We start from the raw sequence: 21,101 nt of genomic DNA, 5'->3' as shown, positions 1-21,101 counted from the left end.
TATCAGCTAATCATTCATTAAATGATCTGGTAATTATTCCTTTATTGAAAAATGAAAAGACTAAATTTGATTTATGATACGATGTAATGATAAGCATTATTAATTAGCTAAATTGTGAATTAGTTAATAATTGGTAATGTAAGTTAGCTGAATAAAATGTAAAATGAATGTTCCTCTAGTAATAGATGACAATTAAGCAGGGTCCATATAATGCATCAATGGATAAAATAATAATCATCATGAAAAATATTTATATTATGCCGTGATGAAAATTAGAAAACTTAATTTTGTCAATTTTGAAAAATTGCTTTTTTTGCAGGATAATGGCAGATCCTGCAGTTTTAAGAGATATATCAATTAAGACAGGTGTCGTGAAACGACTGGTAAAAGAATTATGTTATTATGAGAAAGAAGAAGAAAAGTCAGTGATCAAATTGCAAGCAATGCAAGGTAGTAGCGATGCTGATGAACATGTTGTTAAGAAACAAATTGAATTAATTCAGGTCATATTTTGGGATTATTTTCGATTTTTTTTCCAAGTACTTAAAGTTTACATTAAACTGATAGTCATGATTATGTTGAAGTAAAATATTGTATGAGAAAAGAAGTGCTTAAGCTTTTTTAAGGAAACGAAACAAATGATACCAGAATGTGCCCGACGGTTGATGAATTCGGTTGAAAGTTTGAAAAAGGTTTGGATTAAAATTTTTCCGACATAAGATGACCTTTTTTCTTTACTTCCTCTATTGAAAGAGCTTTAGCTAGTAATTGATTGATATTAACAACGAAATCAAAAATTGATTATTGATTTGTCTTAATTACTTTAAGATACTGATGAATTACATCTTTGTAATGATTAGGTGTGGTTAGGTATTTTATTTCGCTGCATCATGATTTATGTGCTAGGTTATTGATAGGGAAATCTTTATTTTTTATTATCCACAGTGGCAGGTAAAAGGTAATTAACTATAATAATATCATTAAATAAAACTCATACAAGTAGAGTGTATAATTTTCATTGAACATTTTAGTGATTTTTTCAGTTTATTCTTCTTTTCTGAATAGATTATTTTCTATACTTTATGCAAATAATTAGCTTCTATTTCAGGTGATTAGTGAGCATGAAGCGATATTACAAAATACACCAGAATATATTGCTGCTATAGAGCAAATTAAAACTGGTACAGAAGAATACTTAAAGATTAAGGAAGCAACACGGGAAGGTTGAAGGAATGGAAAATCCTTCTTTGTTTTCTCGTTGATAATATGGTAATTTTGATTTTTTAATAATTATAAAGCTGCCAACTACGCTTATTCAACGTAACATTGCGGCTTACTTTGCAACATTCCTTTCTGCATCACATTATTGGTTATTGTCCATTTCTCGTGAACAACTTCGAAAAACTCCACGTATGGACAGCAGCTGCTTCAATTTCTTCCTCAGTTGATCTCTATTTTGAAAAATTCGTGTCATGAAGGGTAATCATTGCATATGATTGGAAAATATTGGATATTTCCTCTGGTTTTTTTTTTTTTTTGTTTTTGTTTCAAACATTGAATATTGTGCGAGCAGCTCAAAGGATGCTAACTTTGATTTTGTTATTGTTTGTGAGGTAGAATTGGTATTTAATTCCATTTCTATGTCATAAATTTTAATTTGGTTCTTGAGAAGACTAAAAAGTTTTTTTTTTTTTTTAATAGAGTGATCAAATATTCCTTATCAGAGTAATCACCCAGCAATTGTCAATGTTACTTTGGTAGCTTTGCCTTTCTTTCCTATTTCTTTTGCTTGTTGCAAAAATATAGAGCTTGGTAAATAATAAAATTCAATAATGATATTTGTTCCATCTGCATCTCATTCAAAGTTACAAGAAATCATTTTACTTTATTGTTGTAATTTCCCATATATTATGAAAATGATAACAATAATGAATTATGATAGGTTGTTAGGAAGTATTCAAGTGAAGAGATTAGACGAGAAGTATTTTATGAGTTCTTTAGGTTTTTCTTATTAAATGTACCCTTTGTTGGATTTCTTGAAAATTATTACAATAACATAGGTGACAAGTTATTACTTCAAGAGTAAAAGTATTACATCATTAACAAAATTGATATACGCTATTTTCTACAAAAGTTTTATGGATTTAAAATGTTTAAAGGCGAATTCAACGATTTTAATTGTTGAAAATATTGTTCCCGACCAGAATTAATTAGTTAGGACTGCATTAATTTTACATTTTTTTCCGGTAAAGTTGAGTATTTTCGTAGAATCAGTATTAATTAATTATTTTTGAATAAATAACAAATGGAATTCCATGTCTGATGCTGTACTTTGACAACAAAAAAAAAGTAAAACAAAATTGATATGTAACTTTATTTCTATATACAAAATAATAAATGGCATAATGAAGATAAGAATTATCAACAACTGAAATTCACTAATCACTTGATATTTGGTAATTACAAAAAGCATTAATTTTACTCTATCCATTATTTATGAAGTTAAATTATATCTTAGTTACTAATAAATTAATATTCTCTTTTCTTTTTCTCCAACTAATTGATAAATTTAATTAATTAATAGCATTAATTATTCTTCTATCAATAATTACTAAAACAATTATTGAAGTTTTTTTTTTTTTTTGCAAGTTATTTACTTTTTTATTGACTTATTATCATCAATATCAACACCAACATCAACATCAACATCATCATCATCATCATTAATTAGAATGATAGATCCTCGATGACCCACATTATTGATAATTTTAGTATGAAATGATTGTGGTAGTAACAGTGTTGAATTTATAGATAGATTATCATTAGTATTATCAACATTATCATTTGTTAATGCTTCATTCTGACTTATTACACATTTTGTTTCATTATTATTTGTTGATAATAGCAAATCTGTTTCTTCTTCTGCTAATATTTCAAAATTTAATTCTTTATTTCCAATATTTTTATTGTTTAATAATGAAAAATTTCCATGTTTTTCATGTTTTTTTCGTATTTTTTCAATATCATTTTTCATCTGTATTGGAGCTGAGAAAGTACGTTTATTAATTAAATGTATTGGATTGGATATTTTACCAGTTGATTGTCGTCTTGTTGTACTATTTACCTCATTAAGAGGTGGTATTTCTTCCTGAAATTTATTTTAATTTTAATATATTCTTCAAGACACATTAAAGTTTAATAATTAAATTAATCATCAATGTTTTTTATTTTTTTGCTTATTAAAGTTTTATTAAAATTAGTCATTAAAAGGTGTGATATTTAATAATATGAAAATTTTTTGTTTTTGATTTAGCTTATAAATCATTTTCGAAATTTAACTGATATTAATCAATAACGTTTCTTAATTTTATTTCCTTTCATCTCTTTTTGTTCTTTTTTTTTTTTTTATTCTTTGGTGTTAGAAAGAATATTAAAGCTATAGATGAAAAAATAATGTTATTATAATTGTTTAAGGTTTAAAATGAAAACAAAGAAAAATTTACTGTTGAGTATGAAATTATAATGAATTAGGGTGAAGTTAAAAGAAAAAATAAAAGAAAAACAAATTGAACCTTTCTAGATTTATATAAATTTACCATTTAATTTTATTACTACAATATGTTAGAGTAAAGAATAAAATAAAATAAAAAAAGGTCATTACAGAAAACAATTCATTTCTTCCTCTTTTTTGTTTATTTTTTTGTTAAATAACACTTTTTTTAATGATGAAAAAGGAAAAAACAAGTTTTTTCCTTTTCTTTTTCTTCTTTAAAAAAAGAAAACTCTTTGAGTTTTTTTCAAAAATGCTTCATTTAATTATTTAACATAAACAAACAATACCTTTAAAAAAAAAAATGATTCGTAAAATATAATTTTCTTTTTTTAATTAATTGATTAATTAACTAATTAATCTCTTTTTTTAATCAAATAGATGGACGATGAAAAAAGAAGAAAAAAAAAAACTAAGAGATTAAAATTATCTTCCATTTAATTCATCCATCATTAATCAATTAACCAATCATTTATATCTTTTCAATATACTTTGTCTTTCTATCAAAAAAAAAGGAAAAATCAATTGTTAATTAATTTAATAAGATAACAAACTTCATAACTAAAATAATAAATCAATTATTAATTCAAAATGCTAAAAAATTTCATAAATTACTTAAATAATTAATTATTAATTTAATAAAGTAACGAATTTCAACAAACTTACCGAAACACCAACAGCTAAATTAAGAGAATATTGACGGTTAATTGGTGCTTTTGCTACTTTTGGTGGATTTTCATTTGTTTTTACTTTGAATTCCGGTGAACGATTCAAATTTGCAAAATCACCGATCATATTGATCAATTCATCATCAATTTTAAAGGCCATTCCTTCATAGAATCTTAATTTTTCATTCAATAAAATAATCTGAAAAAAAAAAAGACAAAAATTCATTTTAGAATTTTTTTTTAAATGAAAAAAATTTTCGAGTATTTGCAGAAAAATTTTTCAATTCTACTAAAATTATGATACTCTTCTAATGATGTGATATGGTTATAAACTTTTTGCTTAAAGTGTTTGAAAAGTTTAAAATTTAAAAGAAAATTATGCATTTCTCATCCATAATTTGAAAAAAGTGAAAATTTTAACTGAAACTAACTTTAACTCAAAAATGTCGAAATTATCGATTAGAACTTAAAATTTAATTATTAAGAAATTTTCGTTTTTACCTAGATTTTGAAATTTCAACTTTAATTACTTGATGGAGCATATATTAAAAAATTGAAGGAAAAAAAAGAATCTAACCAAAGTAAAACATAAATGAAACGATTTTTATTTTTGTCAATTACATTAAAATTAACAAACATTGAAATACTTTATCAAACTTTAATTTTAATCATTTGAAAGAAAAACTAAAATTTAAATTTTGCATCAGTTTAATTACTCAATAATATACATTGAATTTAAAATTCAAATTTTGTTAAATATTTAAATTAACATATTTGAAAAAAAGAGAAAGAAACAAAAGTTCTCAATCTAATATAAACAAAAACAAAACCAAAATTCAACAATGTAAAACAATTCACAAAAATGATATAATTAAAAAATAAAATTAAGAAAAAAAAAAAAAAAAAAAGAAAAGAAAGAACATTTCTTCTTTCTTTTCTTTTTTTTTTAAGAAAAATGAACATAAAAAGTGAATGATTTAATAAGTGACATTGACATTTTCCTATTTTTTTTTTTTCTGTGCGATATTTTCATTGTAATCTTTGATGTTTTAATTACTACAAATTCTATTATATTCCCATATTCTCTTCAATTCACTTACTACTATACTCCACCTTAATTTGATTTATATTTGAAAAAAAAAAGAAAAAGAAAAGAAAAAAATATCGAAATATCTGAGCAATGAAAAAAAAAAAAAAAAAAGAAATATTCACGCACTTTTACAATTTCTTTTCTTTTTTTTTTTTTGTGAAAATAAAATTAATTTTATTTATTTGTTAGTTTTGTCAAATTCATTAGCATTTTTTTTTTCTTTCTTTCTTTTTTGTTATGTTATAATAAAATATAAAGTAATAAATTGTGAATATAAGTTAATAGAATTCTAATAGAATTTTATTATTTATAATTAGTTATTTAATTTAAAATATAGCGATTTTTCTTTTTGAAGAGTAAAGTTTTGAAATTATTAATTAATTAATTAATTAAAATACCAAGGAAAGAGGAATTAATAATTAAGACAGATGTAAAAAGAGAATAATTATTAAACTTGCGAAAAAAAAAAGAAAAAACGAAAGAAAGAAATAAAAAATGAAGCAAAAAATTAAATAAAGAGCTTTCTTTTTCTATAAATATTCAAAAAAGATAAGAACTGTTAAATGCTATTATCATTCGATTATCAGTAAATTCAGTTCGCTCAATACTTCTATCAATTTTACTAAAAAAATTTTTACAAATAAATCAAAATTTCATTCTTATCTTTCTAATCAATAATTATATTTAATTCACAAATAAATATCCATTAATTGCGATAAATATTTCATAATTCTGTATAACAGAAAGAAATGAAAACGATAGATTTTAATTTAATCTAATTTTCAATTTAGTTTAATCTTGTTCAATTAATTAAATTTAAATTTAATTTAACATAGTCGAGTATCAATTAAATATTTTAATACTAAATTTCACAATTTTATTGATAGTTGCATTACTATGATAACATAATCAAAAAAAAAATTTGGTTGATCACTGAAATTATAAAAATTCTGATCTTTTCATTTTAATTGCAGGAAACAAATATGAATTAAATATAAATCAAAAATATTGAAGTTAAATAAACTGAAAACTTTGCAAAGTAAAGATACATTATTGTAAAAGTACATGGAAGATATATTTGTTTTAATACTTAAAAGAAAATAAAGCTAAATTTAGGATAAAGTTTGAGAAATAGTCATTGTTCTTGTTGAAATATAAATTTAGTACGAGTTTCGGAATCAAATTTTATCATTCATAAGTAAAAAAGGGCGCAAAAAAACATTTTCATCTATGAATATCATTTTCAAAAATAATATTTTTCAAAAAAAAAAAAAAAAAGAGAAGCACATGAAATGGTGTAATTCTAAACTGAATCAACAATCGGAAATAGTTTTAAACTAAACAAAGAATCAGAAATGGTATAATCCTCACTTGAATCAAAAATCGGAAATGATATAAATTTAAAATAAAGTAATTATTGGAGAATAAACAATTAAATATAATTTCTTATTCAAATGTAGTACAATTCAATTAATTTACATTATTTATCTGATAAATATTACATTTCAAAAGTTTGAAAATCTCATAGTTCGGCAATTACAATTGTGATAAAATATTATAATAATATCATTGTTATCATCCATGTTTATATTTTATGTTCAAACTAATTAATTAATTAATTAATAATGTCAGAGTTATACTACCATCTCAACAAGAATTCTAGAATTACTTAAGTTAAAAGAAAAATATAAACTAACAAAACGAAAATTAAAAAAATCAAAACCATCCTTAAACCAAAATTTAGAAAAAAAAAAAAGGTGAATTTTATGATAATTGCCATGAAGAGATAATCTAAAATTAGTAAAATAAGAAAGAAAAAACGAAAACTATTAACAATTAATAAAATTCACTTTTTTTTTTTCCTAGAAAAATGGAATTAATTTGAAATTAACAATTAAGGAAAAATAAAATAAATAGAATAAAAGAAAAAAAAAAAACTTTAAAATATTCTCACAAACACATCATTCATGTTTATATTTTATATTCAAATTAATTAATTTCATTTTTTTCAGATCATTGAAATTTTATTTTCATTTTTTTAAAATGATTTGTGCAAAATTACTTTAAGCCAAGTTCTACTTCTAGCCAAGACTGAAATGACTACTTGTAATGGCCAATTGTTGTTTAATATGAAATGAAATTGGGACAAATCAAGAAATAACGGACCGTTGAGACGTCCGAGAAACGTTTAATCACGAAACTACGACACTTTTAGATATTGTTTTAACGCTGTTTGTCCGTGGTACGGTCGTTTCAGGATTCGCTTCAGGTTATGGAATTTACTGAATTAAGAGTCTGAGAGTTACCGGGAAGTGGTATCTTGGAAGGTGTAGAGAACGGGAGTGTATTTGTGTGGTATTGAAAGGAGGTTTTAGGAATTTCGTAGAGAAAATTAGATGGTTGTGGAGAGAATTTAGCTAAAGATTATTTGAATTGATTATAGTATGATAGTAACTGAAAAGGTCACATTGTAGAAGTTATTGTTTGGTTCAAAGGTCATAAAAAGGTGAATTCATTGCAAAATGTGATATTTAGGTAGATAGCACGGTAGAAGTTATCATTATGTTTGTAAGTTACAAGATCTCTGTGATTATTTTAGATCATCTAAATTTGGTTAAGATTTATAGTGATATCGAATGACTCTTTCTTAATAACTTTATTTTGAATTGAGATTTTTTTCATGATTTTTCCCTCAGTTTAGTAATCTTGTTGTTTGTTTTTTAGTATATGTTTTCATACATAGAATTATTAACTTTTTTGAATAAATGGAGTTACGAAAGAGTGTGAAATGGATGTATTTGATGCCTTGCAAATTTTTTTTTTTTCGGGTTTTACTTTTCAAATTTCTTATTATTCAGGTTTAGAAGCATAACAAAAGTCAACGATTTTGATAGAGGAGATTATTTCTCAATTTTTTTTTCTTTTTGGTTTAAAAGAATGTTTCTTGAAGCATTTTTTTTTTCCTTATTTTCATGCAGAAATTCGTATTTCATCGCTTTGCAAATATGAGAGATAGTCACGCTGCTGCTGCTGCCGCTGCTGCCGGTGGAAGTAATGTAGGTGGTAGAGGTGGAAATAGTAGTGAAGTGGAAACCGATGAGGATACTGTTATTGTACAGGCTATTTTGAATACAACACGAATTCAGAGTGATATTCTTCGTCGTCTAGATACTGTTGAGGTAGAGTGAATTTTTTTAAACAACAGCTAATTAATAAAGCTTTCAATATTAATATTTACATGCTTGGTTGGTTTGAGATAATTTGGTTAGCATTTTTGGTAATTTGATTACCATTTTATTTACTAGATCGATGATCTAGTTGTGTTGAGTTTTATTCCGAATATTTATGTAGTCATTTTTCGCATAGCTTAGTGGTGATTCCTGATAAATTTCTTTTTCATTATTACAAGTTTCGATAACAGACATGAATTTTGTTGGGGTGCTAAAGTTTCGAAATCATTTTGAGAAGAGGTAGTTATTGAAATTCTGATAGCTGTAGTTTCGACAAAATCTGTTATTATAGGCTATACAGAAGATGATTTTGGAAGAGTTGCGACGAGGTCAAGCTCAAGCAAACGAACGTTTTATTGATATTCTGGATAAGGTATTTTTGAACATTTCTTTTTGCTATTTTTTTTTTTTTTTTTCACTGTCTTATTTAATGCAAAAACTGATATCCCATATATTTTGAGCGAGGAATCATCTAGTTCTGTCGAGCTAGAGATAAGATTTTTATAGATTCGAAATTTAATTTTAGCGTCAAAGGGAAGAGGTTGATCGTCTGATGAATATGGTTGCCATGCTGAAAATATCAAACACAGGAGATTCATATGCAAACTTGCAACGCTCAGACCTTCGTCCAGGCAAGTTTTTCAGTGCATATTCTGCATATGTTTTGGTTTTGGTTTATATTGGGATGGTAATCAATTAAACTAATAACTATTTTTCTTTTTTCTACATGCTTTTATTAGTCGCAAAATTATATTTTAAATTGAATTTTATTTCATCTTCATTTTATAAAATTAGATGTGTTTTACTAAGGTTAAAGTTTTCCGGAAATGAGATACAGGATTCTAATGTTTAATTTATATTTTATGGTCGTTATAATACTGTTATGTGTGACCATGGCGTTGCACTTTGTCTATTTTGACTTTAACAAAGCTTTGTTCAAGCCTGTTGAATATACGTTCAGTTTTTTTAATTTTTCCAAATCTTCAGATTATTTTTGCTTATACTAGAATGGTAATCAGTAATAAAGTGATAAGTTGATTCTGTGAGAGAATCTGTGAGCTTTTTCACTTATCGGTGCAACTGTTTCCTAAATATTCTTAAATTTTTAGCCATGGCATCATCTGTATCGGCCCTTGGTTACGCATCACCACAAACAACATTTGCACGAGCTACTTCACCTCGCTCATTTTTTGGTGTAACTCCGTCAGCGGATAATACTCAACAACAAGTCATTCCTCAACAATTTTCTAATCATATTCTTGAACAACAACTGCAGTTTGCTGCACAACAACAGCGTGCTATGGTATGATTCTTTTATGTAGTAATTTCATTTTCTTTTTATTTTTTAATTAATATGAATTAGCTGCGTAGCGTTACGATGTTAATTTAAAAATTTTCCGAGTCATTTCTTTATTTTCCTAATTAGACTTTTCATCATTTCGATTCAGTTGTTTATAGTTAATCTAGTTCTGTAATGGGAGACGCCACTTTGATTTCCTCGGTTAATCTAAAATGTCATTCATTTCTTCTTCATGTTGGATATTTTAAACTATTTTTTTCTTGTTTTATTTATTAGAAAATATGTACGAAATATCGGGATGAATACAAATAAAAATTTTTGAGGCTTCAATGTATGGGTCACAGCAGACAGCAATAGTTCCTAATGCGTTCACTCATCCTCAGATGCCTGTGGCTTCAACTGGGTATGAAGTTTTTACAATTTGTGATTGGCGAGAAGAAGAAGGTTGAGAAGGGAAGGATATTTTTAGGGAGAGAGAAAGGTGGAGGGTATTTGTTTTTTTTTTTTTTTGTACGAAGAAATTAATAATGAAAGTTAAGTGGGTGAGCTATACTTCTGCCACCATTTGCCTAAAATAATTGGCCAAATGATGGCAGAGGATTATTTGCTTGAGATGCTTGCAGTTAAGGAATTATGGCTTAGTTATTTGCTTGAGATTGAGGGAAATGAACTATTCTTTGAGGATGTAAATTTGCAATAAGTGCGGTTTACAGAAATAGATCATACACACTTGCAACATTTTGAAAATTGATCCAATCTATACTTATTTTGTTTTTACTTCCTATTTAGGTTTTGCACCGGCGCACCTTTTTCATTCCAACAGACAACTATGTTTCCAAATGCAATGGCAACCCATTTGCAGCAACAGCCTGTTTTACAATCCTCAGTTACTTCATCAGTTGTAATAGACAGCACAAAAAGTTAGAAATAGCTAATTCCAGTTTGCAATCATGAAAATATTTTATCAGTAAATCAGATGGAAAAAATAAAATTAATTGTGGTACGCAGAAATGTAATGTAAAATTAAAATATTTAAACATTAATCCAGTTTGTTGCCATATACATACTCATTCGGCTTAAACTTTTTTTTCAGCCTCTTAGTTAATGGCATAGGTAAACTGATCATGGATACAATCTTTGAATTACAATCATCAGTTGGATTAAATGACTTAAGAAATTCTAATATGATATTAGTTAGCACTACAATCTACTCAGCCGATAGTTTGTAAAAAGAAAGAAACATATCTTTCCATTTTACTGATGCATTGATTGGATTATAAACAATCGAAGTAACAATTTCTTTTTGGTCGCAAAATCTTTCGCATCTTTTTTTTTTTTTTAATTCTATAATATTATAGCTGTATCAAATACATCAACTGCTATGACAAAACCAGCTTCAGCTACAACTCCAATAGCTACATCTAAAGAGGTACCATCGCAACAAGTACAGTCACAAGCAGTTTTGGGAAATCAAATAAAAACGAGCGCGCCTTTCACATTTGGAGCTTCCGTCAAACGTAAGCTTGTACTTTTATGTGTGTGTTTTATGTTACTAAACAATCTTTATTGCAATTTTGTACCAATTAAAGTGTTGATTATATTCTTGTGTATTTGTTATCTTAATATGCCTAGAATTTCAGAAGGAGTCTCAACAGTGGCAACTACTGCGGTTACAACTACTTCAGTTCTGGCTAAACCATTTTCTGCAGGAACGATAACAACTAGCAATACTTCTTCGGGCTCATTTGCAAATTTGTTTTCTTCACCCAAAGCTACTCAGATAGAAGCTGAAAAGAAGGATGACTGGGAGAATAGTTTACCGAAAAATGCTGGTAGTGAAGCTTTAACAAAGAATGAATCAGCAGGTAAAATTAGTGGATGACTTTTAAAAACTTGTGTTCTGATTTGTTACATTTTTTTATATTTTCGTGTTTCGTATTTTTGATAACTATTTCTGTGGAAAAAGTAAGAATGCTTGTAAAAGAGGAAAGTTTCTTGTAGGTGATGATGACGAAGCACCGGAACATTTTGAGCCATCTATTCATTTTGAGCCTATTGTTCCACTGCCAGAACTTGTTGAGCTAACAACAGGCGAGGAAAATGAAGTAGTAAGTTATCTTTTCAGTAATTCCTTAATCTTGCAGAATAAACATTGTAGTTGTTCTGTATTTAAATCGTCTATCTAGCATAAAAAAAAAGAAGAAAAAAACTTTTTATAGTTTTTTATATTTTCATATTTCTACGAAATAGGATAGAAAAAGGCAAAGGAAGGCACTTTTAATGTGCTTGAAGAATCGATGTAAATGTCAACGATTTCATAAAAATTCTGCAGGTTAAATTTGCTGGACGATGTCGGTTGTTCCGTTTTGTTGACAATGAATACAAGGAGCGAGGCATCGGGATGTTAAAAATTCTAGAAAATCCAAAAACAAAAATATGTCGTATAGTTATGCGCCGTGATCAAGTTCACAAGGTGATTGCTTTATTTAATTGTGCACTTTTTTATACTCACTACTCTTCCATAATTAAAATCGAGATACTTTTTTTTGCTTTTGTCTTTAGATATTCTCCCATTTTTCTTACCCAATTTTCATTCCTGATTTCTCTGAGTTCTACTATGCCAATTTGATGTTTTTATGAGAGATCACCAAGTCGACTATCGTGAATCAACAGTCAAGATATTACAGCATACATGTTCTGATTAATTGGAGAAAACACTAATGGGATGTAGAAAATCCTAATTTGATGTTTAATTTCAATTGCATAACATCGAAATTATTAAACTAGTGAATTTTATTGATATTTTATTACCTCTATAACAATTTAGGTTTGTGCTAATCATACAATTCAAGCAACAATGAATTTAACACCACTGCAAAAATCTGATCGAGCATTTGTATGGCTTGCACAAGATTTCGCAGAGGAAGAAAAGATGGAAAAATTTGCTGCTCGTTTTAAAACAGTTGAAATTGCGAAGAATTTTGAAGCTATGTTCAATGCTGCTCGAGATGCAGCCTCATCAGCAGATAATAAAGGTGATTTTGTCAATTTGTCTTCTCTCTTTCATAGAAAATATGCATCGATATATATTCGAGAAACAAATATTCCTTTCAATTAACAAAATGCTTGTTTTAATCAAATTTCCAAAATCTTAGGAGGAACAGTTAAGACAACATCCTGTGACAAGGGAGAGAGAAAAGAGCTGAAAGGAAGCGAAGGAGAAAAGAATGATAGTATGAAAGGCTTTGGTGATGCGTTCAAACCACCAGCAGGAAGGTACTCTTGCTGTTTTTTCTTGAATGTTTTCTAGTTTATAATTTTAAGAATAACAAATACTTCGACATTATATTATTCTTGCATATATGTTTACTTTAGAAGTTGTAACCTCAGTTTTCCTCATTTTTAGTTGGTCATGTAACGCTTGCTACATATCAAATACAGTAAATGCAACTGTCTGTATATGTTGTGGGGCAGCTAAAGATGGCGGTAGTGATTCCACTTCAGCTTCTTCAGTCTTTTCAAGGTATATAATTTTGGATATCTATAGTTATAGTTTTTTTTTTTTTGAAGGTACTTTATGCTTTAATTATTACTAGGTAGTTATTGCTGTCCTAAAATCGAAGATTTGAGTATAATATATTTCAGCAAACCGACATCAACAGTTGCACCGATTAAGGGTAGCAGTGGAATCACATTTGGTTTTCGCAGTGATAGCTCACCTGCAAGCGTCACTACCACAGCTACAACATTTAATAGGTATTTACAGATTACTTATTTTCCTTTTTCTTTAGTAATTTATTACATATTTCTTAAATTTGTGTATATACATTGATATATCAGTGATAACTTTACAGTGGACTGCCTACGTTCAGCTTCAAGCCAGCGACAACTACGACTGCATCTGCAAATGTTACTACAACAGCTGCACAACCGTTGTTTAGTAGCTTTGTTTCTCGACCTATGACAACAACCACAACTACTGCAAGTTCTGTTTTCCAGTCGGTTACGACAACGACTACTGCAACCACAAATGCTTCGTCAGCTCCAAGTGTGCCTAATTTCAGTTTTAAATTTACTCCATCCAACTCTACTGCATTCGGTGGCCCACCATGTTTTGGGACGAAATCACCTTCAACCACTTCAAGCACAGCAGGAAGTAAAACTTTTTAAAGTACTTATTTACATACTATTAATTTTGCTTATTGGATTGGATGAGTATAAAATTTGTATTTGTTGGAAAGAAAAATGATTTTTGAATTCTTATCGTTTATGCTAGTTTTTTCACTGTCTTTGATCAATGACATATGATATTTCAGCAAACGAAAGCACTACCGTAAATACGAAATCATCCCTTTTTGGTAGTTCTGCATTTAGTAAGTATTCTTTCAATATAGTTTCAATAGATTGCAATATTTCGAATATTTTAGTTCGAATTGTTCCTGATTTTTATCTGCTTTTAGCTGCAGTTTGCTTTTTTATTCCCTTCTTTCCTTGTTTCACAAATATTTTTAAAAGCGAAATCTGAAACATAATACAAAAAGAAAAATACAAAAAAAATATACTGCTATTACTTTCTATAATCAAACTTGCTGTTAACACGGGCTATAAAATATTAAATTGTTAATCCGAAGATTATTTAAACCTAATTCTTCTCCTCTTACTATTAATTTGCATATTGCATATTCAGGTGGTGGCTCTGTCTTTGGGAAATCTTCTAGTGGCGGATTTGCTGCATTAGCAGCAAAAGCTAAATCTGAAACATCGGCAAAGTCTGCTGAAGGAAATAAAGTTATAACACCATTTGGAGGTGGCAAATTTGATACGTCTATGAATTCCGTAAGTTTCTAAAAAACTTTATCATTTTTACATGTAATTTTGTTATCTTTAAAAATAAAAATTGAAAGAACGCAGGGATAATAATGACAGCTAATTAGAGGAACAAATGAGAAGCATTTTCAGATGCGTTCATTTCAGTTGTGATTCGTGTCGAATGTTGTTTCAGATTTTCTCCTCCAACGCTAAGCAAAATACACCCAAAGAGAAGAATGAAGAGGGAGCAGAGGATAATTCGGATGATGCCGAGGAGTTTGAACCAAACGCACATTACGAACCAGTGGTTCCTTTGCCGTCACTTATAGAAGTGAAAACCGGTGAGGAAGGTGAACAGGTCAGTTTTTCTTTTCGTCTTATTTATTTTTCACTTTGATTCAGAAATAGCTTATCTATCATAGCTGGATATGATGAAAATTTTTATAATTATGAATTCCTTGTGTTTTCAGGTGATGTTCAAAGCTCGATCGAAACTGTATCGTTATGTAGCTGAAACGAAGGAATACAAAGAACGCGGCGTCGGTGATATCAAGGTTCATTTCATTGTTAGACCTTAACATACCAAACCATCTTTTATTGCCTTGCTGCTTATAGAAGTTTACAAAATAGGTTAGTGGTTAGACGAAGGTTTTATTTGTAATATATAACTAAATATCAGGAAATTTTTCATGATTTCTAAATGTTGCATTCTAGAATGCAATTGCCTGGTATAAATTCTTGAAAGAAAAAAACTGTTAATGATTGGGTGAAGTGGTATAGTAATAATAATAATATTAAGAAAATTTTTGTGATAGATTCTCTTCAATCCCGAAACAAAGCGATGCCGTATTGTTATGCGACGAGACCAAGTGCTAAAAGTCTGCGCCAATACACCTATAACGGATAGCTCAAGCATTAAGAAGAAACCGAATACCGACAATGCATGTATGTGGATGTGCAGGGTAATAATGGTTTTATTATATCAACTGTTAATTAGTGTCACATGTATTGTTTGCTGTTTTGCTAATACATATGGACATTTATGCTACTCTTTAACATTAACTAGTGATTGTCCAGTTGTTAAGTCGAAGCTTTTTAAATATCATGTCGTTGGTATAAATCCATTTTAGGATTACTCGGAGGAAAAAGAAGGTGTAAATGAATATTTCGTTGCTAAATTTAAGGATGCTAGTTTAGCAGATGAATTTATCCTTGCATTTCAAAATGCTGCAGCACGTAAATTTCCTCTTCAAGACCAGAAGAACGCTTCTGCAGCAGGTAAGCTGTTGTTGATTTTATTTGAACGTGACCATATTTGTGAGGTAATAATGTGGACCTAGAAAGAATACTTGTATGTATCGTTTGTCTTCTAAAAGGCTATTCAAAAAAATCCGATCGCAGTAAAAATATTTCTTTAAGGGGATGGCACTTCACCAAAAATTTCTGGTACATGCAAGAAATTGGAGGCATCTTTGAATAATACCTCGCAGAAGCAAAATCGAAATGTTGGGAAAGGTAGTGAACACACCGGCGATAAATCTAAAAAGGATAGTGCTGATGTCGAAAATGACTATGATGATGGAGAAAATGATGGTGATGATGATGATGAATATGAAGAGCTCTCCACTCATAAAGTGAAAGCTACAATAAGCGAGGCGTATGCATCGCCACTGAAACCTGTAAGTTTATTTTTGCTAAATGAGTTTTGAAATCTATGTTCACTTCATAAAATTTTCAGAGCAAACCAATTGAATTCACTGGATTTATTGCACTAGGATTGTTGGGCAGTGGACACATGAAAATTGATCTGTACAATGATGATGAACAAATGCAATGGTCGCATGTAATCGAGTTGGAAGATGGTCTTTCCCGACAGGTAGGTTAAGTTATTTCGCTTGTTGACTGGAAAATTATTGAAAGAACTAGTTACAGTGTTTTAAACATGTCTTAGAATTTTGGAGTTTCAAGTAAAACATATGATTTACAGAATAAGAATCAAATTAAGTATGTTGCCATGGACGAAAAGTCGCAGAGTAAACAAGTAGTGTTGGAATTCACGAATGAGATGGAATGTGAAAAAGCTTATCTTGATCTCGAGGAGGTAACTTTTAATCGTTTCAAACTATGTCTTTTCTTCTGCCAGATGGCTTAAGATTCCGAAAATTTTACACATTTTTCTACTAAAAAACAATAAGAGAAAAATGATGGATAGCAATTTTAATCTTATGCAAGGATAGGAACAGGGAAGAATTAGAACAGAATGACTATAAGGAGTCATAAGGAATTTTGTTTCTAGATGACATTTCTTTTACTTGGCTGCAGTGTTACATTTCCAACTTTCATAAATTCATTTCCTTTCAGGGAATACATCTTTTGAAAGAATATTCGGATCAGGAATAGTAAAAAAGAGAGATATCATAATGATTTTTTTTTCTCTTGAACATTTCATCATTTGTGAAAATTGGACTGAAGTATTTGTATGATATGATATGCACCTGTTTTGATGCTTATAAATGAATGGACTGAGCAAATACTTCACATATCGCTTTTTTCCCCCAAATATGGTTTCATTTTTTATATCAGTAGTACGTAAGTCATTGTCTGCAATACTATTACACTAAATAGACAGGATTTATTGAATCAATTGCAATTCCATGCATTGTTGAAATAGATTCGCCGAAGTTCAGTGAATTAGCCATATGTTTGATAAGTTCACGCAAGTTTCTGAATATCATTCCCAAAAATAAAAATTGGTATCTAATGGTGAAATTATATATTTGGAAGTGAAATTTATCGCTGAAAAGACTTTATAGGAAGTCTAAAATATAATTATTCTCAAAATCTTTTTTCTTTTTGATCATGTTCTTCCATAAGTCTAATCAAATTTGTTAATGCCATCAGAATAAAAGTTTGGAATAAAAAAAAAAAAAAGTATTCACATAGTAATGTCGAAGTGCAGGATTTTCAGTGATTTGACAAATGATGCTGGTTTACTACTTTTGCAGTGAGAAGGTCCACCGCATGTGGTAATATCTTCTCTATCACTTCGAAACATTCCTATAATGTTTATTTTCATTTATACTTGAAAATAATTAAAATACCTTTTTCACGTTTTATGCCTATTTAGTTGATTATTTGTAGTTTTTGGATTTAGGCTTAATAATATTTTAATTTCTTAATCATTATTATGAATTACAGTGAGAAGTGTAAAATGATATATTAGTTAAGCAGGAATAAGCTTACCTTAACAGCTTTTGGACTTCCGGGTAAGTTAACAATTAACGTAGAGCCACGAATACCCGCACATAGCCGTGATAGTGCAGCAAGTGGCGTAGCTTGCAATGAGCGCATGTGAAGTGCTGTTTCTATTCCGCCACATTTTTTTTCAATAACATTTTGTGTTGCCTGAAAGAAAAATGATATCAATCCAAATGATAATACTGATAATTGTCCTTTTTTCTAAAGTAATTTAATTCATTAAAAAGGGGGAAAATTTCTTTTTTATAAGTTTCCCATTGAACTTTTATTACATTGAATTTAAAAAAAAAAAAAAGAACTTACAATTTGAGTTGTTCTCAGGAATAAAAATATAAAAAATAAAAGTTAAGTAGGATGTAGAATTGAGTAAGAAACTAACTTCGGGTGTAACATCTCGTAGTGAAAAACCAGTTCCACCCGTTGATACAATCACATCTAAAGGATAACTTTTGAATACAAATTAAAGTAAGCCTAACTTTACGAAATCATACTATCTCTTCTTTTTTTCGCATTTATCTAACTTTAGAAGCAATAAGGTGATAATTGATAAGTAAATGTCCGAGTTACTATCATCCCAAAGACATTACTTAGTATTACTACAATAATTTATAGCATAATTATCAAGAAGAATTATTTTGAAAGGACATGAAACATACCGAAAGTTTTGCATAAATTAATTAGCATATGCGCAATTTCTTCTTTCTCATCTGATACCAGGAAATTTTCCACATCCGAATTAGATAAGCTATATTTTTCAAAAAAAAAAAGAAAAAACTTTTTAAATTATCAAAGTTTAATTTCAATTTTTTTAAGAATAATTTTATATTATTTAAAAACTAAAATTAGATATAAATGTAAAGTTAAGAAGATTGAAATTAATAAATTTCGATTTATTATTTCTGGTTCATATTTTAAAATAATTTAAACTAACATATTCGAATTAATTATTAATTGCCGTAGAACTGGACCACTAATATCCTCTCTTGTGCCATTCCAACAAGAATCACTCACTATAAATGACATAAAAAATATGAAAAAAGTATTATAAAATGAATTAAATCTAAATTTACAATTCAAATTAATCAGTATAAAATTAATCTCACACTACACTTTTTTGATTTATTTACAATAAATAATTTTTTCATTTCATTTTATATTTATTAATCTCATCAAAATATACCATAGATTGGTTACATTTTTTTATTAATCTAAACTGAGAAAAGTTTATAATCTAAATTCGAAATAAACATTAATAATTTCTTTTCCGGAATTCTTTATTTGAAATGTATTTAATTCCATCTAATATATTATTATAATTTAAATTTATTTTCACATAGAAAAAAAAGTAGAATCACACCTTCACGTGTTGCTTATTATCTATCTATTGTACCTGTCCAATCAACAATCTATTTGATAATAATTTAACTAAAAACTATTTTATATTTATCGATCGATCAATCAATCATAGCTATTTTACTCATTTCACCATTCTAATTTATCTGTCAATCGATATTATTTGAAATTTAATTTTTTTTTTCAAATTAATTAATTAATTTTTTCTAAAAAAGAAAATACCTGTAAGTATAGCAATTCGCATATCGAATATTGCAACAAAATTAATTTTAATTAATTACTCGTTGATAAAATATCGATTCATTTTTTACGGCCATCGTTGAATGAAAACAACGAATGCAATATGATCGATCATTTGATGACTCATTATTTGATGACTTTTTGTAATATTTATTTTCAATTCCTTTTTATTATTTCATTTCAGAAATTAATAATTAGACAAACAAAATTTAAAAAAAAAAAAAAAACAAAGTTATAAATATTATTTACAAATAGTTTGAATTTTGCAAACGGTAATAATATATTATTGATAAAACATAGTGAATAAAAGTGAATTTAATTATTTTTTTTTAAATTGTTAGCAATTTAATTAGGCTTACATACGTTACATATTTTTTAGCATTCTGTAAGTGTAAAATATGAAATTTTTAAATTACTAAATTAATTTAATGGAAAATTTTTGCATCGCATATATTTCTCTGAAAATAGAAGAAATATAGAAGTGTTGCAAACTATTAAATTATTTCAAGAAATATTTTTGCTTTAAAAAAAAAGAAAAAAAAGATAACAAAGAAAATTGGGAATTTATCATTTTAAATGGGTTAAATTAAATTTAATTTTATCTTAAAAATTTTTACTGAAACATATACATATATTATATTGATATGAAATTTTTTTTCTTGATGACAACTTATTTTTAATTCTTTTTTTTTTAAAATGTGTTAATTACTTGATAACATTTGCGTTGATTTACATAGAAGAAAGATTTGTGATAAAGATTTATTGATTTGATAAAGGATTTATTCCAAATAAATATTATAAGAAAATTGTGACATAATTTCTATTAAAACTTTTGTACGAATTAGTTCTCTTCTACTCATAATATTATATAATAATCAGTTAATTTATATTAAGATAATTATTGGATAATATCAAGGATAGAGATAATCGATAAAAATTTGATTAGTTATTAAATTAAATTTAGTAAATTAAAAAAAAAAAGAAAAAATTAGAATAAACAATTTGAATATTTATAGATATTTATAACAAATAAACGACAAATGATATTCTTCGATTTTTTCATTTTATGGTAAATATTAATAAAAATTGAATTAAATCGATTCACCAAATGCATATAAATTTTCAAAAATTATAAATTAAAAGAGTTTACGGATCAATTAGACAAATTATTTAAATAAAACTAAATTTTTATAATATAACAATACTTTTAACTATTTCAAGATATTTCTAAAATATTTCAATTCGTCTGATTTTATAAAAAATTTAGCATAAAATTTTCATGTATAATTTGCATGATTATCCGTCAATTATTCCTGATTCGCTTTATAACAGAAAAGAATATTTATTAGAATATTAAAGTTCCAATTAACAAATACTGCTAGAAATAAAATTTAAATTTACTAAAACCCATAATATATTTTATGAAACATTTCATTATAAAACAAAAACCAATATTCTTTTTAAGCATATATTTCTTCAATTTTTTGTGAATAAATTTAAAAAAAAAAATTCTCTTCTTCACTTTAGAAATAATTTACATAAAAAAAAAAAGAGAGAAAATAATTCAAAATTAAATTTTACATATAAATCAGAGTTTTTTAAA

The 21,101-nt window shown here is 27.3% G+C and overlaps 4 protein-coding genes across 7 annotated transcripts; 2 read left to right on the top strand and 2 right to left on the bottom strand.

Moving 5' to 3' along the window:
- Positions 1 to 323: 323 nt before the first annotated feature.
- Bm6492 (Tubulin binding cofactor A family protein) lies at positions 324 to 1,228 on the top strand (the record flags this gene model as incomplete). Its single annotated transcript, XM_001891681.1, has 3 exons — positions 324 to 503; positions 627 to 692; positions 1,109 to 1,228. The coding sequence occupies 3 exons, from the start codon at positions 324 to 326 to the stop codon at positions 1,226 to 1,228; spliced, it is 366 nt and encodes a 121-aa protein (XP_001891716.1).
- A 1,425-nt stretch (positions 1,229 to 2,653) lies between these two features.
- Bm9274 (Uncharacterized protein) lies at positions 2,654 to 4,378 on the bottom strand (the record flags this gene model as incomplete). The annotated part of the gene is made up of 2 exons (XM_043081430.1): positions 2,654 to 3,148; positions 4,217 to 4,378. 2 exons carry the CDS (start codon positions 4,376 to 4,378, stop codon positions 2,654 to 2,656), a joined length of 657 nt encoding a protein of 218 aa, XP_042937364.1.
- Positions 4,379 to 6,595: 2,217 nt separating this feature from the next.
- Bma-npp-9 (RanBP1 domain containing protein) lies at positions 6,596 to 17,047 on the top strand (the record flags this gene model as incomplete). 4 transcript variants are annotated; one of them, XM_043081426.1, is made up of 27 exons in its annotated part: positions 6,596 to 6,637; positions 7,566 to 7,577; positions 8,287 to 8,487; positions 8,831 to 8,911; positions 9,065 to 9,164; positions 9,648 to 9,841; positions 10,162 to 10,241; positions 10,628 to 10,758; positions 11,197 to 11,355; positions 11,479 to 11,703; positions 11,840 to 11,946; positions 12,171 to 12,311; positions 12,666 to 12,873; positions 12,994 to 13,114; positions 13,245 to 13,361; positions 13,484 to 13,594; positions 13,693 to 13,994; positions 14,155 to 14,211; positions 14,526 to 14,674; positions 14,841 to 15,005; positions 15,118 to 15,201; positions 15,463 to 15,609; positions 15,778 to 15,925; positions 16,067 to 16,326; positions 16,386 to 16,523; positions 16,635 to 16,748; positions 17,009 to 17,047. In XM_043081426.1, 27 exons carry the CDS (start codon positions 6,596 to 6,598, stop codon positions 17,045 to 17,047), a joined length of 3,633 nt encoding a protein of 1,210 aa, XP_042937360.1. The 4 variants fall into 4 exon arrangements, with proteins under 4 accessions (XP_042937360.1, XP_042937361.1, XP_042937362.1 ...); XM_043081427.1 differs by lacking the exons at positions 6,596 to 6,637; positions 7,566 to 7,577 and having other exon boundaries at positions 8,314 to 8,487; XM_043081428.1 differs by lacking the exons at positions 6,596 to 6,637; positions 7,566 to 7,577; positions 8,287 to 8,487; ... (3 more) ...; positions 10,162 to 10,241; positions 10,628 to 10,758 and having other exon boundaries at positions 11,220 to 11,355.
- Positions 17,048 to 17,611: 564 nt separating this feature from the next.
- Bma-moc-2 (putative molybdopterin binding domain containing protein) lies at positions 17,612 to 19,502 on the bottom strand (the record flags this gene model as incomplete). The annotated part of the gene is made up of 6 exons (XM_001893379.2): positions 17,612 to 17,704; positions 17,891 to 18,052; positions 18,285 to 18,340; positions 18,562 to 18,650; positions 18,837 to 18,915; positions 19,481 to 19,502. The coding sequence occupies 6 exons, from the start codon at positions 19,500 to 19,502 to the stop codon at positions 17,612 to 17,614; spliced, it is 501 nt and encodes a 166-aa protein (XP_001893414.1).
- Positions 19,503 to 21,101: the final 1,599 nt, after the last annotated feature.

The sequence above is a fragment of the Brugia malayi genome (genome assembly GCF_000002995.4).
Source record: "Brugia malayi strain FR3 genome assembly, contig: Bm_v4_Chr4_scaffold_001, whole genome shotgun sequence".
Lineage (NCBI taxonomy): Eukaryota > Metazoa > Nematoda > Chromadorea > Rhabditida > Onchocercidae > Brugia > Brugia malayi.
Note: the sequence above shows the minus strand (reverse complement) of the source record. Positions and strands in the feature narration are given on the sequence as shown.